At 42.8% G+C, this 23,211-nt stretch overlaps 1 protein-coding gene across 1 annotated transcript in view; it reads right to left on the reverse strand.

Moving 5' to 3' along the window:
• The window catches only part of Wdfy3 (WD repeat and FYVE domain containing 3), a 220,212-nt gene that overhangs the window by 52,463 nt on the left and 144,538 nt on the right, over nt 1–23,211 (reverse strand). Inside the window, exons 33-43 of the mRNA XM_059274816.1 lie at nt 21,762–21,896; nt 20,132–20,311; nt 18,587–18,820; nt 14,486–14,585; nt 12,783–12,943; nt 10,711–10,940; nt 9,536–9,645; nt 7,025–7,207; nt 5,655–5,812; nt 4,815–4,892; nt 4,321–4,548 (exon numbers count right to left, since the gene is read on the reverse strand). Of these exons, the coding sequence (XP_059130799.1) occupies nt 4,321–4,548; nt 4,815–4,892; nt 5,655–5,812; nt 7,025–7,207; nt 9,536–9,645; nt 10,711–10,940; nt 12,783–12,943; nt 14,486–14,585; nt 18,587–18,820; nt 20,132–20,311; nt 21,762–21,896 (1,797 nt within the window). The remainder of the gene's footprint in view (nt 1–4,320; nt 4,549–4,814; nt 4,893–5,654; nt 5,813–7,024; nt 7,208–9,535; nt 9,646–10,710; nt 10,941–12,782; nt 12,944–14,485; nt 14,586–18,586; nt 18,821–20,131; nt 20,312–21,761; nt 21,897–23,211) is intronic.

Consider the following 23,211-nt stretch of genomic DNA (forward strand, 5'->3'; position numbering starts at 1 on the left):
GTATGCACACGCGTGTGTGCATGTGTAGCATCACATGCATCCCAGTGCATGTGTGCAGGACACAGGACACCTTGCCAGAGTTGGTTCTCTCCTACCGTGAAGGTTCAGGGATTGAACGTAGATCATCAGGTTTTTGGTAAGCACCTTTACGTGCCGAGCCACCTTGCTGGCCAGGATCTTGTTTTCTACATTGAGGACTCAAGAGCTATGAGTCGGGGTTTTTCATCTCCTCATAACCTATGCTGATTCCTAACGTCAGCTGAGGATACATAATCCACACAGCACCACCACACAACGCAGCTCCTTGTATTACGGAAAGTGCCCCCCCCCAAACAGTCGCTGTGCAGAGAGGGTCGGTTCTGACTGAGTTCTTCCGAAACAGTAGTTATTTAGGTTTGCTTGTTAGAATAATTTTAGTTGACAAGATTTAAAAGCTTTCAAGCCTGTGGCGCACGACCCACCAAAACATATCGTACGTTCTGGAAACAAACTTCAAAGTCAGACAAGCAGCTAAACTATTTTAAGATATCGTATGCTGTGTTATCAGAGCTGAAGAGCCATCTGGGTGGGGCTGCAGAGAGGACTCAGCTTCTGTCCCTCACAGATACATGGTGGCTACAACCATCCGTTACTATAGTTGCAGGGAACCTGACGCTCTCTTCCAGCCTCCTAAGATACCAGGCAGGCGCACAAACACACACACACACACACACACACACACACACACACACACACACACACACAAATAAAATTCACACCTGTGATCTCAGCACTTGCGAAGTGGAGGAAGAAGAGTTTGCATTTGAGGTCAGCTTGGGCTCTACGAGACTCCGTCTCAACCGGCCTCCCCGCAAACAACCTCCTTGCCCCTTCCTCAAAGGTTTAATAAACAAGACATAGTAGACAACAGAAATAATTACTAATTTATAACAGAAAGATCTAAAACAGAATTAGCTTTTTAATCATCATTGTATTCTTCAGCTTATACAACAGAACAATGTAAACGTTACTTAGAAACAAAACGACAATCACTTCTGATAAACAAGGTCTGCCCTAGCTCCAGCGAAGTCTGTTCTGCCTGTCAACAGTCCCCGGGAGCAGTTTTCTGGTTGATACAACCTGTTAACTGCAAGTGGTCTGGCTGTGTTTTAGAAGGCAATGAATTTAGAAAGTTGAAAGAAGGGTCAAGTGAACTCTATGTCTAAAGACAACATGGCTGAAGGCAGAGGTGTACTTACTCTAAGGATATGGAGCTCAAACTTCAGCAGAGCACACTTCTATGGCTCTTTTCAAACCCCACCCCATAGTGTCCTATTTGCATCCCACAGTCCTCCTCTTCGAAGAAAGGCTCTCCCATACCATGTTAACTACAGGACCCAGAAAACTGGCTCTTACCCTTCTTAGTGGATATCTTTAAATTTTAGTTTTTATTATTTAAGTTAACATACAATCTATCTATCCGTCCATCCATCCATCCATCCATCCATCTACCTACCTACCTACCTACCCATCCATCCATACACACACACACAAAAAAAATATTTATACTTTGCTCATCTTCACACACATTAAACTGACTCTTTCACTTTCTCATACCCATCCTCCAAAATTTTTGGTTCCCTGATAGTAGAAAAACTTCAGACTTAAGAAAATTCTCAATGTTGGCTGAACAGGAAGCAATTACAAACCTATAACTTAAAGGTGGCAGAATGGTGGTGGTCCCGTAGCTCAGCATTTAACTACGAGGCGTTCAGCAACAGAGATGAAACCTAGTCAACAATTTCCGTGTAGAATAACTCAAGGGTGATGATGCAGTCTAGCATGGCCTCGAACTCTTGAGCCTCTAGCCCGTGGCTGCCCGGTGACGTGATTACAGTCCTGCACCACCATACGGAAATGAAGTTGTCATGTGATCTGAGTACTAGGGGGCTGGCTGGTCTAGGCTCATGCTGCACCCTACTCTTTAACAGCTCTAACCTTTCATAAGTTAATTGGTTCCATGTGCGGAACACAAGGGTAATACTAACTGGACCTCGGAGGGCTCCCGTGAGACTTAGATGAATGAAGCTGCATGTAACTTGCTCTGTGGAGCATCTAACTGACTGCTTTGCAGACACACTCTGGTGCAGCTCACCAACAGGTTGCATGCTCCATATATTAAAAGTGAATATGCAGTGCCTTTCAAAATTACCAGATCTTAAATTATTAAAACTAAAGTGAAAATGATTCATTTAGAAAAGTTCACCATACCTCAGGTTAACTTTGGCCTTGAACATGGTATGTGTAACATGTGACACAAACTCTGTATTCTATAATTGTCTCTCCCTCCCACCCACTCCTTCACTCGATATAAACAAGCCAACATTTCTCACCTGCCTTGTAGTTTCTAACACACAATCTGTCTGTCAAAAGCCTGGCTCCATATGGTATACTCTTGCTAGGAATGCTTCTTCAGCTCTCACAGGCTGGTGGGCTCCCCTGCTTGGGTAAAAGGTTTAGGTACTGTTCTGGCTAGTCTTTATCAGCTTGACACACAACTAGTGTTGTCTGAAAGGAAGAAATTTCAATTGAGAAAATGTCTCTATAAGATGTAGTTGTAAGGCTTTTTCTTAGTGATTGATGGGGAAGGGCTCAGCCCATTGTGGGTGGGGCCACTCCTGGGCAGGTGGTCCTGGGTTCAGCAAGCTATGGAAAGTAAGCCAATAAGCTGCACTCTCCATGGCCTCTGCATCAGCTCCTGCCTCCAGGTTCCTGCCCTGTGTGAGTTCCCCTCCTGACTTACTTCAATGACGGACTATGATGTGGAAATGTAAGCCAAATCAACCCTTTCCTCCCCAGCTAGCTTTTAGGTCATGGTGTTTCATTACAGCAATAGAAACCCTAACTACAGACACATATGAACCTTGAATATCTTTGTTTTCCCAATACTGAAGTTTTCATATAATTGTATAAATTAATAAGACTGTTCAAGAAGAAAGTATAAATATAGTAATGTGTATTATAGTTACAAGAAAAAAATAACCCACAAGTGTATGCCTCACTTAAAGCAAAATCCTGAGCTGATTTCATGTTAGGAGAGTGTATCTATGTTATAGCTTAGACTCTTGATTAATGTTGTTGTTAGACAGTTTCTGCGTGGCACATATTCTGACTGCCCTCCCTGCACCCTCCTTCCCCTGCTTCCTTGATCCTGCCTGTCCTTTCTCCAGGTTGATGGCTTTCGGATGTATTTTAACTGGGAAGCTCGGCATTTCTGAAAGCAGTTAAAATAAATGAACACTCACTTAAGCATTGTATCAGGTTGCTGTAGGCTTTAACCCTTAAGGAATAATTGGAGGAAATAACCAAAATTTAAAGATTACTGCTCTGCTCTCACAAAAGCAGGTGCTACAAGAGTCTGCAAAATATGGGGGAGGGTGTCGCTGCGTTTGCAATGTGTCCACAGTGAAGGTACAGTGCTTTAAGACACAGTATGGTGTTCTTGATGGAACTAACAGCTTTGAGAAAAGCAGGATTTAAAGAACTGTTTTCAATAATCTTGATGATTAGTAGAGTCTAAGATCCTTATTCTGTTAAAAAATATGGTTACTTCACATTTGACCACTTTTGTAAAGAGCACATGAAATCCTCACCAGTCCTGAAACATATAATACATTACCATTACCTCTAGTTCCTCTGAGCATACCAGGTCTGCAAAGCGTAGTCAGTGCCCCGCTACAGCCGGGTCACGCCTGGACTCCCTGACTACCATGCTCCCTCTGCTTGTGAGCCTGGTTACCTTAGACGCCGCACTGAGGGGAACTCTCTGCATCTCCCTTGTTTCCCTCAGCACATCTCCAAATACACCCAGGTATTAACAGATGACAGCAATCCCTCCCTGTCACAATCTCAGTGTTCATCCGAATGGGATGTTTATCTGTGGATGGACTCTGATGCTGACGCTAAGGCCTGCATTCTAGGCAGCCTTAGAACAGGGGTTGAAACCACAGAGTTCAAGATGAATGGAGCCAGGACTCCCACAGGAGAGACAAGAGCTGCTCGGGGCTTACTCCCTGGCAGACACTACTCCCTTAACATTCCCCACTGACGTAATCCTTCCTAACAGTCCTATGTCGTAGAACTCGTTTCCCAATTTTAAACATAAACGTGGAAAACTAAAGAGGTTCTAACGCGTAATGTGTGTCCTGCACCCCTCATGGGATGGCACTGGTTTTGCAGACACAGTCCTCCAGCCACAGTTAACCAACAGGTAACCAGCTGACAAGGAAACATGAGTGTGAGAGCTGGAGAGAGCCATCATAAAGGCGGATGTGTACTCACCGTCACATTTGTCTCCTGCTCTGTTTCTGGCACGTAAGGATAGTGGTTATAGAACATGTCATTGCGCACCATTTTCTTCCTCATTCGGCAGGGCCCCTCTGTCATCTCTAACATCCATTTGTCTAGATGGGAGCCAATGGGGGGACCCCATAATCCTCGCTCCCGCAGCAGCTCACACTCAATCTGGCACCATTCCTCAGTCACGTACTTCAGAGCATTCTGCTGACGCTGCAGAGAGAGTCCACGTTGGTTTCCCAATGAGAAAAACCAAAAACACAAATAACTTGAAATGAAGTTATAATTGGGAAACAAATTCAATCCAACTCATTTCAGTAAATATAAGTCATATTTTATTTATAGTTTAAGGAAACAAAGCTAATAGTTTCATGAGAAGTGGGGTTTGCTGTGACCCAAGAATGTGACATTTAAAACAGAGAGCAAACATCACACCCAAAGGTGCCATACACACCAGTGCTAGTGTTACGGATGCTCACCTCCTGATATTCCTTGTACTGTGTGTCCACCAGGTCACGCACAACAGCGATGTGTGTAAACATCCACTGGGAAATCTCCTAACAAACCATAAGAAAAGAGCCTTAAAATTTTCTTGATTTCTTGGGGAAAAAAATGAGCTAACAGTGCCTGAAATTAGTTCTGAACAGAAGAGTTAAAATCTGGCCAGCTAACTCGAAGAGATCAGTGTGGCCTATATTCTTCTTCAGCCAACGAGGGCGAAGTACACTATAGTCTGATGCTTCCCAGCACCAGTTCCCTTCGATTTTCCGTAGGGATGGATTCCCAGGGCATTCCCTAATTCCCTTCTGCATACTGGACTCCACCTCAAAGTCCACTTCTCAGAAGCCCAGTGTGGCACACGGAGGATGGACACATGCCAACTCTTTTAAACCTTCTTCACACTGCCACTGGCTTAAGGGCTGTATGAGGATGAAGGGTTAATGGAGGAGGTACATAAGATTAAAACAAACCAATCACAAGCATTGACAACTAGATGATAAACACTCCTCTGTTACTCCTTAGAATTTCTATATTATCAATGCGAGTATTATTCAAAGTCAGAAAATTGTGAAAAAAATTTAACAGGTCTCTGACTGTCACTTGGGTCCAGTTATGAAATGGATATACATACTCAGTGCTGTGTGCATTTTACAAAATGAAGACACTCTGGAATCTGTCACTTCTCTCTTCTAAAGCAGAACATGGAAAAGTTCTACATCAAACTTGCTTGCATATGTTAGCAGTATTATAGAAAACATCGAAACTAGACCTGGAGATATAAATCCTAAAGGTAGGAACCGTGGCGTCAACCCTCGTACCTGGGTGGAAGGATTGTGTTTATGAAGGCCACTTTCCTTTCGATTTCTTCTTGACCCTGTCAGTTTGGAAAGACCGAAGCCGCTGCTGACCCGGGACAGTTTGGACTGTGTGGTAGGCACCAAGGCTTCTCCTCGACTTATGCATTTCTTTTCATGGGCTGTAAATTTAAAATTAGGCAACTATACAATTCATCATGTATTTATTAGTCTTGGACTATTTCATGTGGTTACAGATCACAATTATCTCCCCATTATCCATGATTCCCTTCCTGGATCTGTAGCTCTCAGTGGTCAATCACAGTCTGAAAATATGACTGCAGGGCAACAAGAAATTCAATTGTGAAAGTCAGACCACATTCATGTAATGTGAACGTGTCTACCACAGTACAAGGCTATGGCTGTTCTATCATGTAATGTGAATGTGTCTACCACAGTACAAGGCTATGGCTGTTCTATCATGTAATGTGAATGTGTCTACCACAGTACAAGGCTATCGCCGTTCTATTATGTAATGTGAATGTGTCTATCACAGTACAAGGCTATCGCCATTCTATCATGTAATGTGAACGTGTCTATCACAGTACAAGGCTATCGCTGTTTTATCATGTAATGTGAACATGTCTATCACAGTACAAGGCTATCGCTGGTCAATTTCACTAGTTGTGAAATTTTCAGTCTGTTATTGAGCCCATGTACATGCGACTGTAGGCGTGTAGGTACAGAAAACACAGCGGCGTAGGAGTAGTGATCCCTGCCCCTTTCCTGTGCCTGCGAGCAGATCTGGAGATGATTCACCAACAGATGAAGAACTGCTACAGACCAAAAGTCACAAAGCTCAGAGTCTCTTACAGGTATCACAGACTTATTTATGTTTCATGTCAGGTGCTTGAGAATTAGTGTGGTAGCTGAATTTATATTTGGTTGTAATGTCACTTTCTTCTACTAATATGAAAACTTATTTAAATTAGAATGTGTCTCTATGCTAATGATTCACAATCTATTATCTCAAAGTATTTGTTGTTGAGAATATTTTGGAATACAAAATGTTTTGGATTTTAAGAAAGCTGCGAAGTCTAAACACTATACACTGTTTACCACTAAGGGTCCATGGCAGTATCCCACATATATACATTAACATCATCACAGCAAAACGAATGAACACTGGTACCTACTATGATAAAAACAGCTACTCTGAATAAGAAACCATGCTTTAAGGGCCTCTAAAATCTTAGAGTTAAGGATCAAAGGCTGCGGACACAGACACGAAGCTGACATAGTGACGTCCATCTGCAGTGTGGACAGTGACAGCCTCTGCTGTACAGCGTGCATGCACCCGGGGCAGAAGCCGCATCGTCTCTGGGCCTCCTTACCCAAATGATTCTGCCAGCATTTCAAAGCAGCCTCTTCAATGAGTGGCCGTGCGGTGGCTATGTCCACGTGGCCCCTGTCGTTCACGGGCAGGCTGACTCTGAAGAGCTCCTCCAGGACTTGCTTCTTACTGTGGATCAGCTCCGTCCAAACTCTGTTGACAGCTTTGAGGAGAAGCTGACGCCCTTGAGAAGGGAAAGAAAGAAAGAAAAGGCTCCAGAGAGAACACAAAGGCAGTGCTTCTCCCCAAGCTTTCCATCTTGGAATTTGAACTATTGTATTCAATTGTAAAATGAAATTTTACAATTAGATTATTTTCAGTTCAACGAAGAGAATTACTTAACTTAGAGAAGCCAAAGTTAAGGATTGTATATGTGGAAAACATTTAAAAAAATATTTAGCCAAGCAGTAGTGGCCCACGCCTTTAATCCCAGCACTCAGGAGGCAGAGGCAGGCAGATCTCTGTGAGTTCGAGGCCAGCCTGGTCTGCAGAGTGAGTTCCAGGACTGTTACACAGAGAAACCCTGTCTCAACCACCCCCCTCCCAAATCTTTACATCCATGTGAAAATGATATATGGTTCATTTATAAAATTGAAAATTACAAGTATTTATCGACCAACTTCCAGAGAAGAATCGGTATCTCAGACTGTCCTTTACCCCCAACTGAATCCACGGCCCGTCTGTGCTATTCAAGCACTCTGCCAGGCCTGTAGCCTCAGGCTCTTAAAAGCAATTTTTACTTTATTTTCTTTATATAAATTAAACTTAGAGCACAAAACCAGAGGGGTCATCATGGCACCTTCAAACATACACGTAATCTTTATTCAAGCCTCCCATTCTCCCCCTCTTGCTGGCACTCTTCCTCCCCCTTGGGAGCCCCCCCCCCGTCTGTTTTCACGTCACATGCACCCCACACCTCACTCTTCCCACCTTATTCTCTCTTACAATCTCTCCCTGTTCTCTCATGGTGACCCCTTTAAATCTCACGACCTCAGCTTCTCCATTTGTCTGCCTCTCACACATACACACACACATGTAAATCTAGATTCCACATGAGAATAAACAGGTAGTATTTCTTTCTGAGTCCGGCTTATTTCACTTAACAACGATTTTCCAGTATCATCTTTTGCCAAGATTTCATTTTTCTTTCTATCATGCATATGGACACATTTTATTTTCTAGGCTGGTTCTGTTTCCTGGCTATTTTGTGTAGCCGAATAGCACAGACATAAAAATGGATGTGCCTTACCTGGATCTCGCTCTGTAGACCCCAGGAAAGGCACAAAACTACACAGAGAAACCCTGTCCCCAAAAAAACAAACAAACAAACAAAAAAACCAAAAATGGATGTGCAAATATCTCTAAGTTAGCTGACTTAGATCTCTGGGTATACACCCAGGAGAGGTACAGGTAAGGTAGCTCTATTTTTTTTTTCCTTTGAGACAGGGCTTCACTATGCAGCCTTGGCTATTGGCCTTGAACTTTCAGACACCTGCCCGCTTCTACCTTCTGAGTGCTGGTATTAAAGGTGTGCACTACCATAACTGGCTTCCTTTTTTAGGTTTTTGAGGAATCTCCACACTCACTCTCATGGTGAGTGCATCAGTTTATACTCCCACCAATAGCAGCTCGCCCATCCATCCTTAGCAAGCCTCAGAATCCCTCTGAGTGCTCGTGATAGATGGCCAGCGTCAGCCCTTGGATATGACGGGGGTCAAGAATCTCCAGTCTTAGGAGTTCCAAGAGAGACTGAAGATGCTGGTCTACAGAGCACACTGCAGGAACAAAGTCTCTAGACTTCCAGTTCCGGGAGGTGAACCTCAGTTTGGGGGATCAAGACGTTTTGGTAGAAGACAGAAGTACCAATTGCTTAGATAAATGAATAGGGAAGAATTGAGTTCTAGCCTTCTCCAGGATAAGACCACACATAATACTACCCCATGGAATTGCTGGGAGATATACACTATGGAGTGATATCAGCTTGGACCTAGAACATATGAAGTAAGAAATCAATCTACATGAAGGCTTCAATACATGATGCTTATAGGACTGGGAAAAATGAGATTCTAAAAGAGAATAAGATGTGGGAACCTGAGGCAGGAGGATCACTGCCATCTCAGGGCTAGGTTGAGGCACATAGAGTTTTCAAGGTCAGCCTAGGTATGCAATGAAACCTTATCTCAAAAATAAACACATAAGCAAAAAGATCAAACGGTACCAATGACAACCTGTCTCAGAAGACATCTGCCTCTAAAGGGGACATGCCAACCTAAGCAACAGGCACTTTTCTTTCTAGGAAATGCCAAGTTAGTATCTGCAGCACAAACGCCACCAACTTTCATAAGAAGGTTGAAGGTCAGCATTTTGGGCTCACTCATCTTGGCATTGAAGATGGTCTGTGGCAGGTTGGTGAGGGGACAGATTGGATATGTTAGGAGGTGTTGAAACCAACATTATGTCTAAAAGCTGGAGATGAACAACAACACATCCACAGCCAGTGAGGGACGGTTACCTTCACTGATATCCTGGCTGTAGCCACCGTCTGGTTCAATATCTGAGGGAATCATGATGTGCCACGTGGTCATGCGTGCTTCCGCTTCCAGACCAAATCCTTCCACGTTGCTGAAACATTCAAACCAGGTTCAAGTAGCTGAAGAAACAATTAGACTCAAAGCTGTCACGACTACGAATTACCCTGCAGACACATATGAGCACTGGCCCAGCACTTCACTCCACTACTGGCAGACGGACACTCAGCAGATACAAAAAGAGGGCTCCTTGTTTAACACAAAGGTGCCATTTTTAAGGGGTGAGCTCACAGATGCACTTGGCTACACATAGTTCAAGCGTTTTTAGGGGATCAAGACTATCATGTAACATTTAAGAATTTTAGATTAGTATTAACAGTTTTATCTTAAATTTACAAAGAGGTCACTTCTCTAAAAAGGCTGTTGCATGTCAGGGTCCTCTCCAGACTGTAGCTCTCCCCGTTTCATTGGCAGCTGCTCTAAGAGCCAAGCTCTTGCCTCCTGGAGGTAACTACACACATGGTTCTTCCTACTACAGCAGTAGATGGCCAACACACAAGGACCCCGGTGGTAATTTTGTAGCCGTTTTGTCTCATACTGCTTTGGGAATTTTTTCTTTTAATCTTACCAGTCTTGTTTGTACACTACGGTTTCTGGTTTTGTGCTTTTATGGGTTTTATTTGGGTATGCACATGCCTGTGTGTTTCTTGTGTTTTTCTCTGTTTTCTTTTAATATTTTTTTTACTAGCTTGTTTGTTTTTGAGAGAGAGAGAGAAAGAGAGAGAGAGAGAGAGAGAGAGAGAGAGAGAGAGAGAGAGAAGGTGGTAGTTGGGTTGGTGGGGAGAACCTGGGAGGAGTTGGGAAGGAAAATCATGACCAGAATCTATTGTATGAAAACACATTTTTTTCCAATTAAAAAAAAAGCAAATATCTTTTTACAATTATATGAATTACATATGATTATTACTAGCAAATTTAAAGATGTAAAAGTAAATGAAAAGAAAAAAAATCCTCATTATCGCTGCTGAAATGCAATACTTGCCCTGAACCTTTTTCATTAAAGCAGTAAATAAAACTAATTAAAAGGAAAAGGAGCATAAAGGAGTTCTGATGGGATGCTATTAAAGACAACAGGGCAAACGGTATCAGAGAAACTTACCTTCCAACATGTAGATTAATCAGGCAGTGAGCAAGACAGCTAATAAATTCTTGGTCATGGTTGCCGGGTCCAAGGATCAAGTTCCGGTTTACAGTAAGGACCCTGAGTGAATCAAGGAGAGCTACTTGCTGAGGGACAGTTTTGTGTGCACGTGAGAACTGGTACAAGATGGTCCTATTGAGGCAGTGGTAAACAGCATCCAGCGACAATCCCTGAGATCTTCGCTTTGACTAAAGAAATGAAAGATGTTTTCAGTAAGAGGACAAAACTGTAAAGCCCGTTGTCACACTCAGTCTTGACAGTGCTTAGCTGAAAAATACTCAGCTCTTGCTATATGGATTCGGAAACTGATAAGACACATCAATGCAATTTAAGAATGAAGAGTCTTGTACAAACAGCCCCAGTGAGAGGAGTCCATGCCTGTGCTGCCAAGTGGCCTCCCTGATGTCACACAGATGTCACCGTGGAGGAAGCTACCTCTGTTAGGATGCACGAACTCTACAGCAACTGAAGAAATTCCGCGGATGTTAGTGACAGATGTCCTGGTGTGCTGGCTTCAACCCTCACCCGAGAGCTGTCTCTTCCGCTTAACTACAAAGGCAGTCTTAAGAGGGAATGCTACACTCTACCATATACCAGCTGGACAGGGTACAGGGCAAGTGTTGCAGTTTGGCATAGAGATGAGAATCTTCTCCCTTTACTTTTTACATCTTTGAATTTGTTAATAATCATCACATGTCATTCATGCAATTGTAAAAAGAAATTTGTGTTTGTTTTTTTTTTTTAACTGAAAATTTTTTCCATCATACTATAGATTCTGACCTTGGTTTCCCCTCCCAACTGCTCCCAGATTCTCCCCACCCACTCAACTACACACCCTTTCTGTCTTTCTCTTTAGAAAACAAACAAGCAAACAAACAAAACCCAAACCAGAATAAAAACAAAACAAAACACTGTGGTGATATATTGTGTATCAAATAAAGCTTGCCTGAAAGATCAGAGAGACAAAGGAACAAGCCACAGCTACTTCTCACTTCGCCAACTCCACGAATCCCTGACTGACTATCTCTGAGTCCTCAGCCAAAAGGAGTTCAGCTGAAAAAGGGCTCTAGTTCCTGTCTCCTCACGCCTTATAGACCTTTCTCTGTCCAGCCATCACTTCCTTCCTAGTGATGAGATTAATGGCGTGTGTGCTTTCCAAATACTGGTAGCAGAGGCATGAGATCTCAAGTGCTGGGATTAAAGGTGTGTGACTCCCAAGTACTGGGATTAAAGGTGTGTGCCACCACTGCCTGGCTCTGTTTCTCTCCTAGACTGAATCAATCTCATGTAGTCCTGGGTAGCTTTGAACTTAAGAGATCAAGATGGAGCTCTGCTTCCTGAGTGCTGGGATTAAAAGTGTGTGTCACCACTGCCTGGCATCTATGTTTAATCTAGTGGCTTGTTCTGTCCTCTGATCCTCAGGCAAATTTTATTAGGGTACATAATATATCACCACAAAACACAAGTAACACACACACATCATGAACACACAAACAAAACCCATAAAAAACGCAAACTCAGAAACCATAATACACATGGAAAAGTATTCCCACTTTTTTACATTGTAAAGTAAGATGTGTACCAAGTGACCAATGCTCTTCAGTCAAGCATACATGGGGTAAATGATATTCTCAAAGAAATATAGACATCAATAAACTGTGGAGGCCAGCTGACGAGGGAATATTTCCTCAGTGGACGCTCATGTCCCATTGTCTTCATATAATGACACTATAAAAGCTTATTGAGTTGTATCAACTTAAGGTATGTGAAGTGCCTGGGCTGGGCAGGCTTGGCAGGAGAAGGATCAGTTTGAAACCCAGGCACCTTCATAAGCAGAGCACTGGCAGCAGTTAAGGGAGGAGGAGAAGTCCAGACACGTACTTCTCAATTCCTTTTTTCAAAGCTTGGGTATGTCAAATGTTAATATTGGTTATCCTATTAGTTACACCTACTTCCAATAATTTTGACAGCATAGGAAAAGGTTTATCAGAGAAGAACGTGCTCCATAGTTAATAGAAACGATGGATTACCTGTGCAATGAGCTGAATTATAAAATCTATAAGAAGCTTAGATTCTTTGTTGAACATGCCTTGCCAAAGCTTGTCCACCACACGCTGTGTGAAATAAAACACGTTGTTCACCAGCACCTGGTAGCTTCCTCCACTGGTAATGGGCAGAGATGCATCTTCCCCTAAATCCCAATAGAAAAAAATATCTAAGAAAATTGACATCTACAAGCACAAGACCTCAAAGGCACCAGGCTAAGGCAAGACAAGTGTACCCACAGTCCTTACGAAACACGACCACATGCTCTCAGGGAGTGTTCTCAGAGAATGATGTGCACGGCCAGAAGTCAGGATAAACACTGCAAAGAATATTTTCACCAGGCTACAAGCTTTGAGGGCTGAAAGTCCCTGTGAAGACTCTTACACCTAAATACCATCTGTGAGAAGCAAATGGTTCTTCAGCTAGAACCGTCAGCAACAGAACATCTTCACCCCATAAAAAAGTTCAATTAAAGATGGATAATGTGTGAAGAATGAGGGGGGAAGAGCCTTCCAAACAAAACTCTATTTGTGGCGCACTTCCCCCAGCCACGAAGTGATGTGGGCATGAGATTCTGTAAACAGGTGACACCGAGGAGGAGCTGCAGGCAGACGACAGACAGCCGTGGTCCGCAGTGCAGACTCCCGAACCAGGTGACTCCAGTGTCCCCAGTGGGCTGAAATGAACTCAGTGCCTGGGACTATCCATCTTCCTCACCCACTGCACTGTGGAGACTCTGCACAGGTCACTGGTTACTCCCACCTCTTAGGAGGCTCTCATCCTGTGTCTCTACGTGGTACAGACCACCAGTTACTCCCACTTCTAAGGAGGCTCTCATCCTGTGTCTTTACGTGGTACAGATGATCTCAGTGGACAAGAACTGGCACAAAAATGTGACTTGATGCTTAGTTTTGAAAATTCAGTTACATATTAAGACAATATTTAAGATGTCCCGGCAAATTATTTTGTAAAAAATATTTACCAGAACAGAGAGGTTCTATGATTCATATGATCGCTCAGAATAGTATAGAAGGTAAATTGCTAAAACTTTCATATTTTTGCTTTCTGAGAAGGGTCTCACTAGGGAGCGTAGGCTGTCCTTGAACTTGTAATCCTGCTGTAGCTCTGGAGTCCTGCCCGGACGACGGGCAGGCAACACTAATTCTGGCTTTGAACTAAAACATCTTCATGTTGTTTGATATGTAAGTGATGTCTCTATTGTAAATGCCTCTCTCAAGTGTTACATTCGTATTGCAACTCAATATAGATGCTTTGAAAGACAATTAGTCCAGTGCTCTTTGATTTTCCGACCTGAAGCACATCCTGAAGAATAGTGTGCACATACCTGAGATTCCACTCCCCAACAGACACATGTAATTAACATGTTTGTGGCACCTGAGTAAGAATGTTTACAGTGGTTTTATTTGGAGCTGCCTCTAGCTGGAAACTTCCATGTATCTACCAACAATAATATAAATAAGCAAATGTTCATTTGACATAACACTGTCTAGTGATAACAACAAGCTGCTGTAGGCAGAACATGAACATCTCATCTCAAATGTTAAAAAAACGTGAGCGGTAAGAGGTCAGACTAGAAAGAAAGAAGAAAGGAGATGAGCTTGGAGTTTAGAGACAGGAAAGTGGTAATATATGCACTTTTAAAATCTAAAAATAAACACAGAATTACCCAATAACACATCAGCTGCAAGCAAATGGTCCATCACGCTATCCAAAATGTGCGTCTGGAATTCCTTCTGCTGAGTTCTTGTAGATCTTTCAGGGGAAGCCTACGTATTAAAACAATACACAGCAGAATCAGAAGGAAACCTAACTACACAAAGATGGGTCCCACCTGATGAAAGCAGCCAAGGCTGAGAAACTGAAGTGTCTCACCACTTCTCAGTACTTCATTTTATTAAAAACACAAAAATGTTTGCAGTTCCAGAAGGATTTATGGTGACTCATCATTATAGGAATTTAGTCTTCTGACTCTTCCAGTGATGATGAAACTTACATTTGTTACTGGCCTAGCTGCCTAGTTCAAATGGTCTTGTTAGGACTCAGAGCAGCCAAACTTTGAAGGAACTTGAGATTTTATGAATTCAGGCATCACAGTGTCTTTCCAAATAATTCACTAGAGTATTCTTACATGCTTTGGTATATACATTTTATGTCATTTAACTGGCAAATGCCACTTTGAAATAGAGACAAAGTGTGACTGTTGGTTTCTGTCAACTTGACACAAATCTTGAGTCATTTTGGAAGAGATACTCTCAATGGAGGAAATGCCCCGACCAGGCTGACCTGTGAGCAAGCCTGTAGCCTATAGGTCCTTTTCTTGATTAATGATTAATGTGGGCAGGCCTAGCTTCTGTGGACTGTGCCATCACTGGACAGGTGGCCCTGGTTGTATAAGAAAGCAGGCAGAGCAAGGCTGGGGCTGTGTTGTCCCGTCTGTCTGCAAACCACCAGTAGTATGCCTCTGCCTACAGACACAAGTCAGGAACATTACGACAGCTGGAACTGTTCATCGTGTGTCAGGCGTTCCAGGACCACAAAAGGATCCCTAGTGCCTGGCCACCTGGAAGTTAGGTACCTCGACTGCCTCCCTGACAGCCAACAGGAAGAGCTGTCAGAGTGGAGTTCAGCTAAGCTTCTGCCTCAGTGTCACACTCAACCACTTCAATATGAACAGGGAGTCTGAGTGTCACACTCAACCCTTCCATATTAATGGGAGTCTGTCACACTCAACCCTTCCAGATGAACAGGGAGTCTGAGTGTCACACTCAACCCTTCCATATGAACAGGGAGTCTGAGTGTCACACTCAACCCTTCCATATGAATAGGGAGTCTGAGTGTCATACTCAAAAACTCCATATGAACAGGGAACCTGGGCACCATGTCACACCCAAACCATTCCATATGAATGAGAATCTCTTAGTTTTAGAGACTGCTATAGAAAATAAACCCACATGGTCCTTTGGCAGATATAATCAAGAAAGCACGTTCTCCTGTGACAAAACTAACACTCATACGACTCTAGAGAGTGTGGGTCACAGTGGCCAGATTAAATATTAGTGGGTTCAAGGCCCTCCCTGCAGGCAGGGAAGCAGTAAATATACAGCTCTGCTTTTGAATCCCTCCAGAGATAGACTTCATAATTAGAAGATTAAGAATCACCTTTTTAAGGAAGGCATGGATAACAGTAATATTAACTAACCTGTTTTTACATATACACGTATATTATCTAAGTGTGTAAAGTTCTTTAATGTAGCAAGTTACTTTCATTTACATGTATGTTTATGTAGGCCATGTATGGTACCTGAGCTCGCTCTCCATCTCTGGCTTTTAAAAACAAGTTTCAACCTTTCTAGTTAAGATGGTGTTGTATCGCCCTGTTGGGCAGGGATGTAATTAAGAGTTAAGTGAGTAAGAAGTACTCAGCACACCGAGGGCCTCGGGCACCTGTTACTGGAGATGAAGACAGGAAAACCTGCCTGTAGCTGTAAAGAGTTTAGCATCTACCTGAGGCTTCAATCTGACACTGCTGTGGTTCCCAGACTACCAATTCTAACACTCAGCTCTCTAGTCCAAAAGGTACAACTGCACACACCCACGATGAGAACCATACTTGAGGTTGACACAGGGAGATGAAGCACTTCCTGCTTCCATAGCAAACCAGCCAGAAGTCCTTAAGTTATTCACGACCAGTGTGCTTAGAAGCTTAAGAAATGCTCTCACTGGCTAGGCACACTCGCCCATTCCTTACACTGTATGTTAATCTTTGAGCCATTTATCCTTTCTTGCACATTTCTGCTGATACCACCTTGTCATTTCTGTTTTCCATTTCTAGGTTTTTCACCCTAGATGCTAAAGTACTGAACATCTCTCTTCTTGAGATGTTTGTTTGTTTGTTCAACACTGAACTCTATCACCAGGCTCCATTATGGAGCATCCCCATGGAGCTCCATCACTGATCTCCATCACTGAACTCTATCACCAGGCTCCATTATGGAGCATCCCCATGGCGCTCCATCACTGATCTCCATCACTGAACTCTATCACCAGGCTCCATTATGGAGCATCCCCATGGTACTCCATCACTGATTGCCACTGAGCTTCATCACCAGGCTTTATCATGGAGCGCTCACCAAACTCTATCACTGATCTCCATCACAGAGCTCTATCACAGGGCTCCAGATGCAGCTCTATGAACTCAAGGTTTCCAGAGGGACAAGTTTTATCAGGCAAGATTTTAATCATGTGGTTTACTGCTGACACTTTATTCTCTCTGCCAATTTTAAACACTTGTGGTCTTGGTTAAGATGCTTCTAAATTCCTTAAGTGACCTTTTAATTGGCCAAACGGAGATGTTTTCACAGGAGTGCGATAAACACCTTCCATGGTTTTGAAGTTGCAATTAAAAAGTTAACTGCAGTAACCACTAGAGGGAGCAGAGAAATCGGCTTTGTTTGTCAAGCTGAGAGCAAGCACATGACATCTTCCCATCACTCCCTTTGAGGACAGCAGTCCCCACACATCTTAACCTCACACCTTGCACAGCAAGGACTCTTTGGCACCCTTTACAAGAACCAGGCAAGGCATGAGTCAGGTAGCTTCCCTCTCTCTGATCTATTTTCTTTAGTGATGTCAGTAGATGACTATTTGGTTTTGGTCATTTGACACTGTTGTTTAGAATCAAGACCACAGCCTTGTACAGTCTACCACAGAGGAACACTCCCAACTCTAGATGAACATCTGAAAGTGGCTTTTAGGGATGGTCCACATCTACAGCCAGCAGCGAAACCACTCCAGCTGCAGAGTCTCATTTTCTCCTGGGCCACTGACTCCTCTCACTCACCACGAGGAGGGCAACCAGAAGCTGTGGCCGTTGGGGAGGTCACTGAGTGTGTGCTGAGTATCTTCTATGTGCGACAGCATGCTGTAAGATGCACTGGACAGTGGCAGGAATAGGTGGCAGTGTGACTGACTGAAGTTAGGAGGTGAGGAAAACCGCCAGTGTTTTGAATGTCTAGAGGGGCTGGCACACACACACACTGCTGCCTGTGAGCTGAATCCAGCCTGTGTCTACTTCACAGATAAAATTCTACGGGAGCATAGCCCTAATCATTGCATCCTGTTTTTTCCTCTGGAGAGTTCTGTCCACAGCAAAACGGCACAGATGAAGAGCTATGACACAAACTTAAAAGAAGTGTTAATTGCCGGTGCACACCTTTAATCCCAGCACTCGGGAGGCAGAGGCAGGTGGATCTTTGTGAGTTCGAGGCCAGCCTGGTCTAGAGAGTGAGATCCAGGAAAGGTGTAAAGCTATACAGGGAAACCAAAACAAACACACACACACACACACACAAAAAAAAAAAAAAAAAAAAAAAAAAAAAGGTGTTAATTGGCCCTTATTGGAAAAGTTTGCCATAGGAAAAAAGGTGATAAAGGACTAAAGGAGAAACATGCTTAAGGAAAAAAAAAAAAAATGGAACAAAGTGACAGAATCCAATATACATGTAGCATTAAAAACCATCTACATTCGAGGCCAGCCTGGGCTACCAAGTGAGTTCCAGGAAAAGGCGCAAAGCTACACAGAGAAACCCTGTCTCGAAAAAAACAAAAACAACAACAAAAAAAAACCATCTACATTCTCATTTTTGCCTATACATTATCCAGAAAAATTAGAAGTCTAAAAGCACTCTGTATAGAACTTAACTGGTTACTAACGTTCTCATTATAAAAACAATGCAAGCAAATGGTATGTACATTTCTTTGTCTTTACCTCCAACAAAAGATCAATTAGTGGAGTTTGCTTGCTAGCAGGGGTGAGGCAGAGGTTGTCGATCATTAAGACTCGCATGAAGTCAAAAACGAACTTTTTAGCTGGGTGGTTGGTCAAATACGTCTTGGTGCCCACATTGCAGTACTCTGATTGGCTCCTGTTCATTCCTGTGTCTGCGGCGAAAGCTTTGAACTCTTCTGCTGGAGATCCGACCTCATCATCGAGATCTGTCACCTAACGGGAGGAACAGGTGCACTCTCATTAGAGCAGATGTTGACACCTCCAAAGCAGAGCCACCTCCCCAAGCCTCTGCTTCCCATCCAGCTACTCAGCTCATGGCTGTGCTCTTCGGTCTTTGCTTTCAAGGCAGCAAGTAATCTGGCACTATGCCATGCTACTCGACACTTCTGACAGACCATTAGTAATATATCTGCTTTATGGGGATTATAAACACTTCAGATAAATGAAGCGATACCATGAGGATGGCTGTACCTGCATACCAGAAGCTAGCTACTGAAAAGCCAAATGTCACAGGTCAGAGAAGAATCTATACAACGGTGACCCCTAAGGGTTGATCTATTTTTTTTTTTTTTAATTTTGCAGGTGAACAAAATCCAAATAAGCAAAATAGCAACAAGTTTCAGCCAAGCCAGAGAGAAAGAGATATAGACAAATTCTAGATGTTGACAAAGAGATAGTAAGGCAGTGTTTTAAGTTACATATGCATGCACACATCCATACACACACACACATACACATGTACACACATACATGTACACATCCATACACACACACACACACACACACACACACACACACACACACAGTTTTAAAACCAAACCAAGGATTCTAAAACTATAAGCCAGCCAGAGTGTTAAGTTTATGGATCATCAGTCTGTCTCTCCTTACAAGTCTGGAATGAGCACTTTACATTTCTATAATATAAAACTGGTATGAAGGAAGTTTACTTCAGACCCTGCAATACATGATAGGAACAAGAATTATGAACTCTCTCTTTGGGCCTATTTGAAAGGACAGAAATACTAGTACTATGTCTGATTATAGACTGATATTTTCCTGTTAAGTTAGTGCAGAATAAAAGGTTGAGCAATGTTAGAAAAGTTGAGCAGAAGAATCACATTCATTTTATCAGTTATGAAGAAAATCAACTCTCTAAATCACTTTAGAAATTAAATCCAGCAAATACCTACTGTCTAAAATAAAAAAGGAAACAGTTCGGTTTGGCTAGAGTCCTGTTACCTCTGCAGAGCAGTTTGTAAGCACACAGCTAGTCACCATCTCATGGAAAGGCGTGCAACAGTAGCTGCCTGGCCAGGGGCATCAGCAAGGGACTTACAAGAGCTGGAGACAGGAAGCAGGAACACAGCCCACGGCTCTCTCGGGAAAGCACAAGGACTGTGTGGGGAGCTGTGACAGCAGTGACAGAGACCTGGTACAGCACGTGACAGACAGGTGAGCCCATCAGGAGCTCGGGAAAACAAACGTCTGTCTTCCTCCAGCTGCCCATTCCTCCGACTTCCTTACCATCTCTGAGTAAGGGCGGATGTTGAAGGGGAAGACGGTGGCCGCCAAGGCACACAGGAAGTCAGGGCTCATCCACATGGAGGCAAGGTCTGGAACGTTGTGATACAAGTATCTGAAAAACTGCATCAGGGTCACTGGATACTCTCGGAGCCACGACCCCTCTTCTTCTGACTGCCACGGCTAACAGGGCAGAGAAGAACAACAGTGTTAGAGACTGATCCTTCTCCAGGAGCTTACGCTGGGCTTCGTGCAAACATCTGCAAGCCGGCTCTTGGGAAGTGGAGGGAGAAAGATCAGGAGTTAAGGTCATCCTCAGCTACATAGAAAATTTAAGGTTAGCCTGGGTTACATGAGACCTTGTCTCAAATTAAAGAGGGGGATTTACTATTTATTATTTTTCTTACACTGCACATATCAATGATCCAAAACCTTATAAATCATGCATGAGCAAAGATGTATTTGCAAACATGTAAACAAATCTAATAGCCAGAAGGACAACCACACCCTTAGAAACTGTCCCCCAGCCCTCTCCACAGCTCAACTAAGAACAGTTGTTGTTATCAACATGAACACGGTCTACATCACAGTAACTCTTTGCCTTCACTGGTCCTGAGCATCCTGTCGGGAAATCGGGAGTAAAAGATGAAGATGCAGAAGTCATTTTCTCCCTGTGAACCAGACACAAAGGCACAGTACCATACCTGGAAGCACCAGACGGTAAACACACGGGAATCAGTAAAGAACATACGCATATATAAGTGTTTGAGAACTACGTATTTCCTGAGACCTGTTCTGAGAGGCTTCATCCTTAACATGGAGTTTTACATTTGTTTATGGACCAGCAGCAAAGTAAACCCCCAATGCTTTGTTCTTAGATGAGAACCATCAGATACATATGATCTGAGGGATCTATCTAGGTTAGCATTTTCTCTTAATGCACAGCTCTAAGCTGTGTAATGAGCTACGCCACCATTCTCAGTGTGCCTGGAAGACAGACAGGAGCGGAGTTTGTCATTATTCTTCCAATTACTATTCTTCCCTAAGTTCAAAATAATCAGAGCAGAAAAGTGTAAAGGAAAATAAAATTTGTTCTGTTAATGTTTGAACATCTAAATAAGAATAACTTCAGAATATCAAAGAGTAGCCATATCATATATACAACATACTATGATTATATATGTGTATCTATTACTATATATCTTATGTTGGTGATATTAGTTGATACTTATGACACTCTTAAGTATTTTGTGTATATGCTACTTCATGAAACCCTCACAACAACCCTATGAGATAAATGTTATCACCAGATGTTTAAACTTAAGAAACAGCGGCAGACAGAAGCTAGCACATCTGGAATACCAGGAGTGGGACCCTCATTTCCAGAGTCTGTGGTTCCTGGTCTCTGGAAGTGCTGGGGATCAAACCCCACCTCACACAGCAGTCTGATCACACTCCCAGCCTCTAACCTGTGGTCTTAACTACACTGTCTGTCCATACCTTAGAGGTAAGAAAATAAGGTGGGGTCTAGAGCCACAGGGAAACAGACAGCTATGGTAAATTAGAACAAGCTTTCTCTGTAAGGCAGCCGACATCACACAGGGCTGTGGGATGCCAGCCCTCTGTAACTCACTGAATTCAGCATGCTGCGCAGCATCCCCAGCAGTAAGAAAGCAGATTCTGTGCACACATTGTGGATGGAAGAGACCACTGTTCCGCTGGAGGCAGGGACTCCAAAGATGAATGTCCAGATGGAATCCAAGTCAAACTGTAGACCAAATAGGCAACAATCAGTCACTAGTCATTTTTTCCCCTAGAGATCCTTAGACATTCTAATATTCTAAAATTTCATTGAAACTACTTTTATTTTAACTGAGTAATGACCAATAGATCACTAGTAACCTCCATTCTATACATCGACACTTGGTAAATATTGTATGTACCATTATCCATCTCAGTCAGAACCTACACTTTCAATATTAGTCTATTCCTTTTTTTCTAGACAAAATATAGCCCCAACCCCCACATGGTAATTAGCAACAAGATGAAATTATAAGTGTGATAAGTCTTAAGCAAGATGTTTGTAGGAGCACAATGACCTCACTCCCCAGACTCAGCAATGACTCAAAGTTATGTTACTTATGAGTAAGATTTGACAAAATAAGTGGATGATGAGATTGACTGAGATCAGTTTTACATAACACTTATGACTATGGTGCCATGTGATTCAAAAGGACCTGGGAAACCAAATTCCATATAACATAAATCTAAGAGTACTGCTTAGGAGATTTCATGGAAAAGGTTTGGTCAAATATTAAAACTGTTTTGAATATCATTTGGCATTGGATGGAAGCAAAGTTGAATTTAAAAGCTAAAGTAAGTCTTTATGAAGCCACAGATATAAGCTATATATAGACAATTTTAATAGTCTTCAATGACAACTCAAATAAATCATTGCTGGTTTCCTGAAAATGTAGATGTTATATACCACTACAGAATTAAGAATATTTTTCAAATCAATACTTGTACCTACTCATTTGTGTGTGTGTGTGTGTTTGCACACAAAATAAGCAGATGTGTATAGAGATCCAAGGTTGATGTCTGGTATCTGTCCTTGGTCACTGATCACTTTCTATCTTTCACTTTTATGTTTTGAGACAAAGTCTCCTCATTGAACCTGAGGTTTACCAATTTGGCTAGAGAGGGTCAATGAGCTCCGGGGGTTGCCCATTCCCCCACTCAGGGCTAGGGTCCTGAGGATGTACAGCCACTGTGGCTTCTTACTGGGGTCCTGGGAATCTGAACCCAGGTCCTCAAGCTTACACATCAAGAGCCACACAGACTCAGGCCATCTCCCCAGGCCCCCCTTCACCTGTAATTATCTGGAATGAAATCGTATTTCTAGGTAAAGTTGGACTACTCAAAACAATTCTTGAGATCATCATTAATGCATAGATAATCGTTCAGAGCAACCAGAAAGAGAAGAAGGTATTAACAGTGACAAAGGATGTTGTTTTAGGAAAATCACCTAGCCAATTTTCAGGGTTTTGGAATTCCCAAATTAAACTTTAAATGTCAGAAGT

This window comes from Peromyscus eremicus, chromosome 10 (genome assembly GCF_949786415.1).
Source record: "Peromyscus eremicus chromosome 10, PerEre_H2_v1, whole genome shotgun sequence".
NCBI classification, from domain to species: domain Eukaryota; kingdom Metazoa; phylum Chordata; class Mammalia; order Rodentia; family Cricetidae; genus Peromyscus; species Peromyscus eremicus.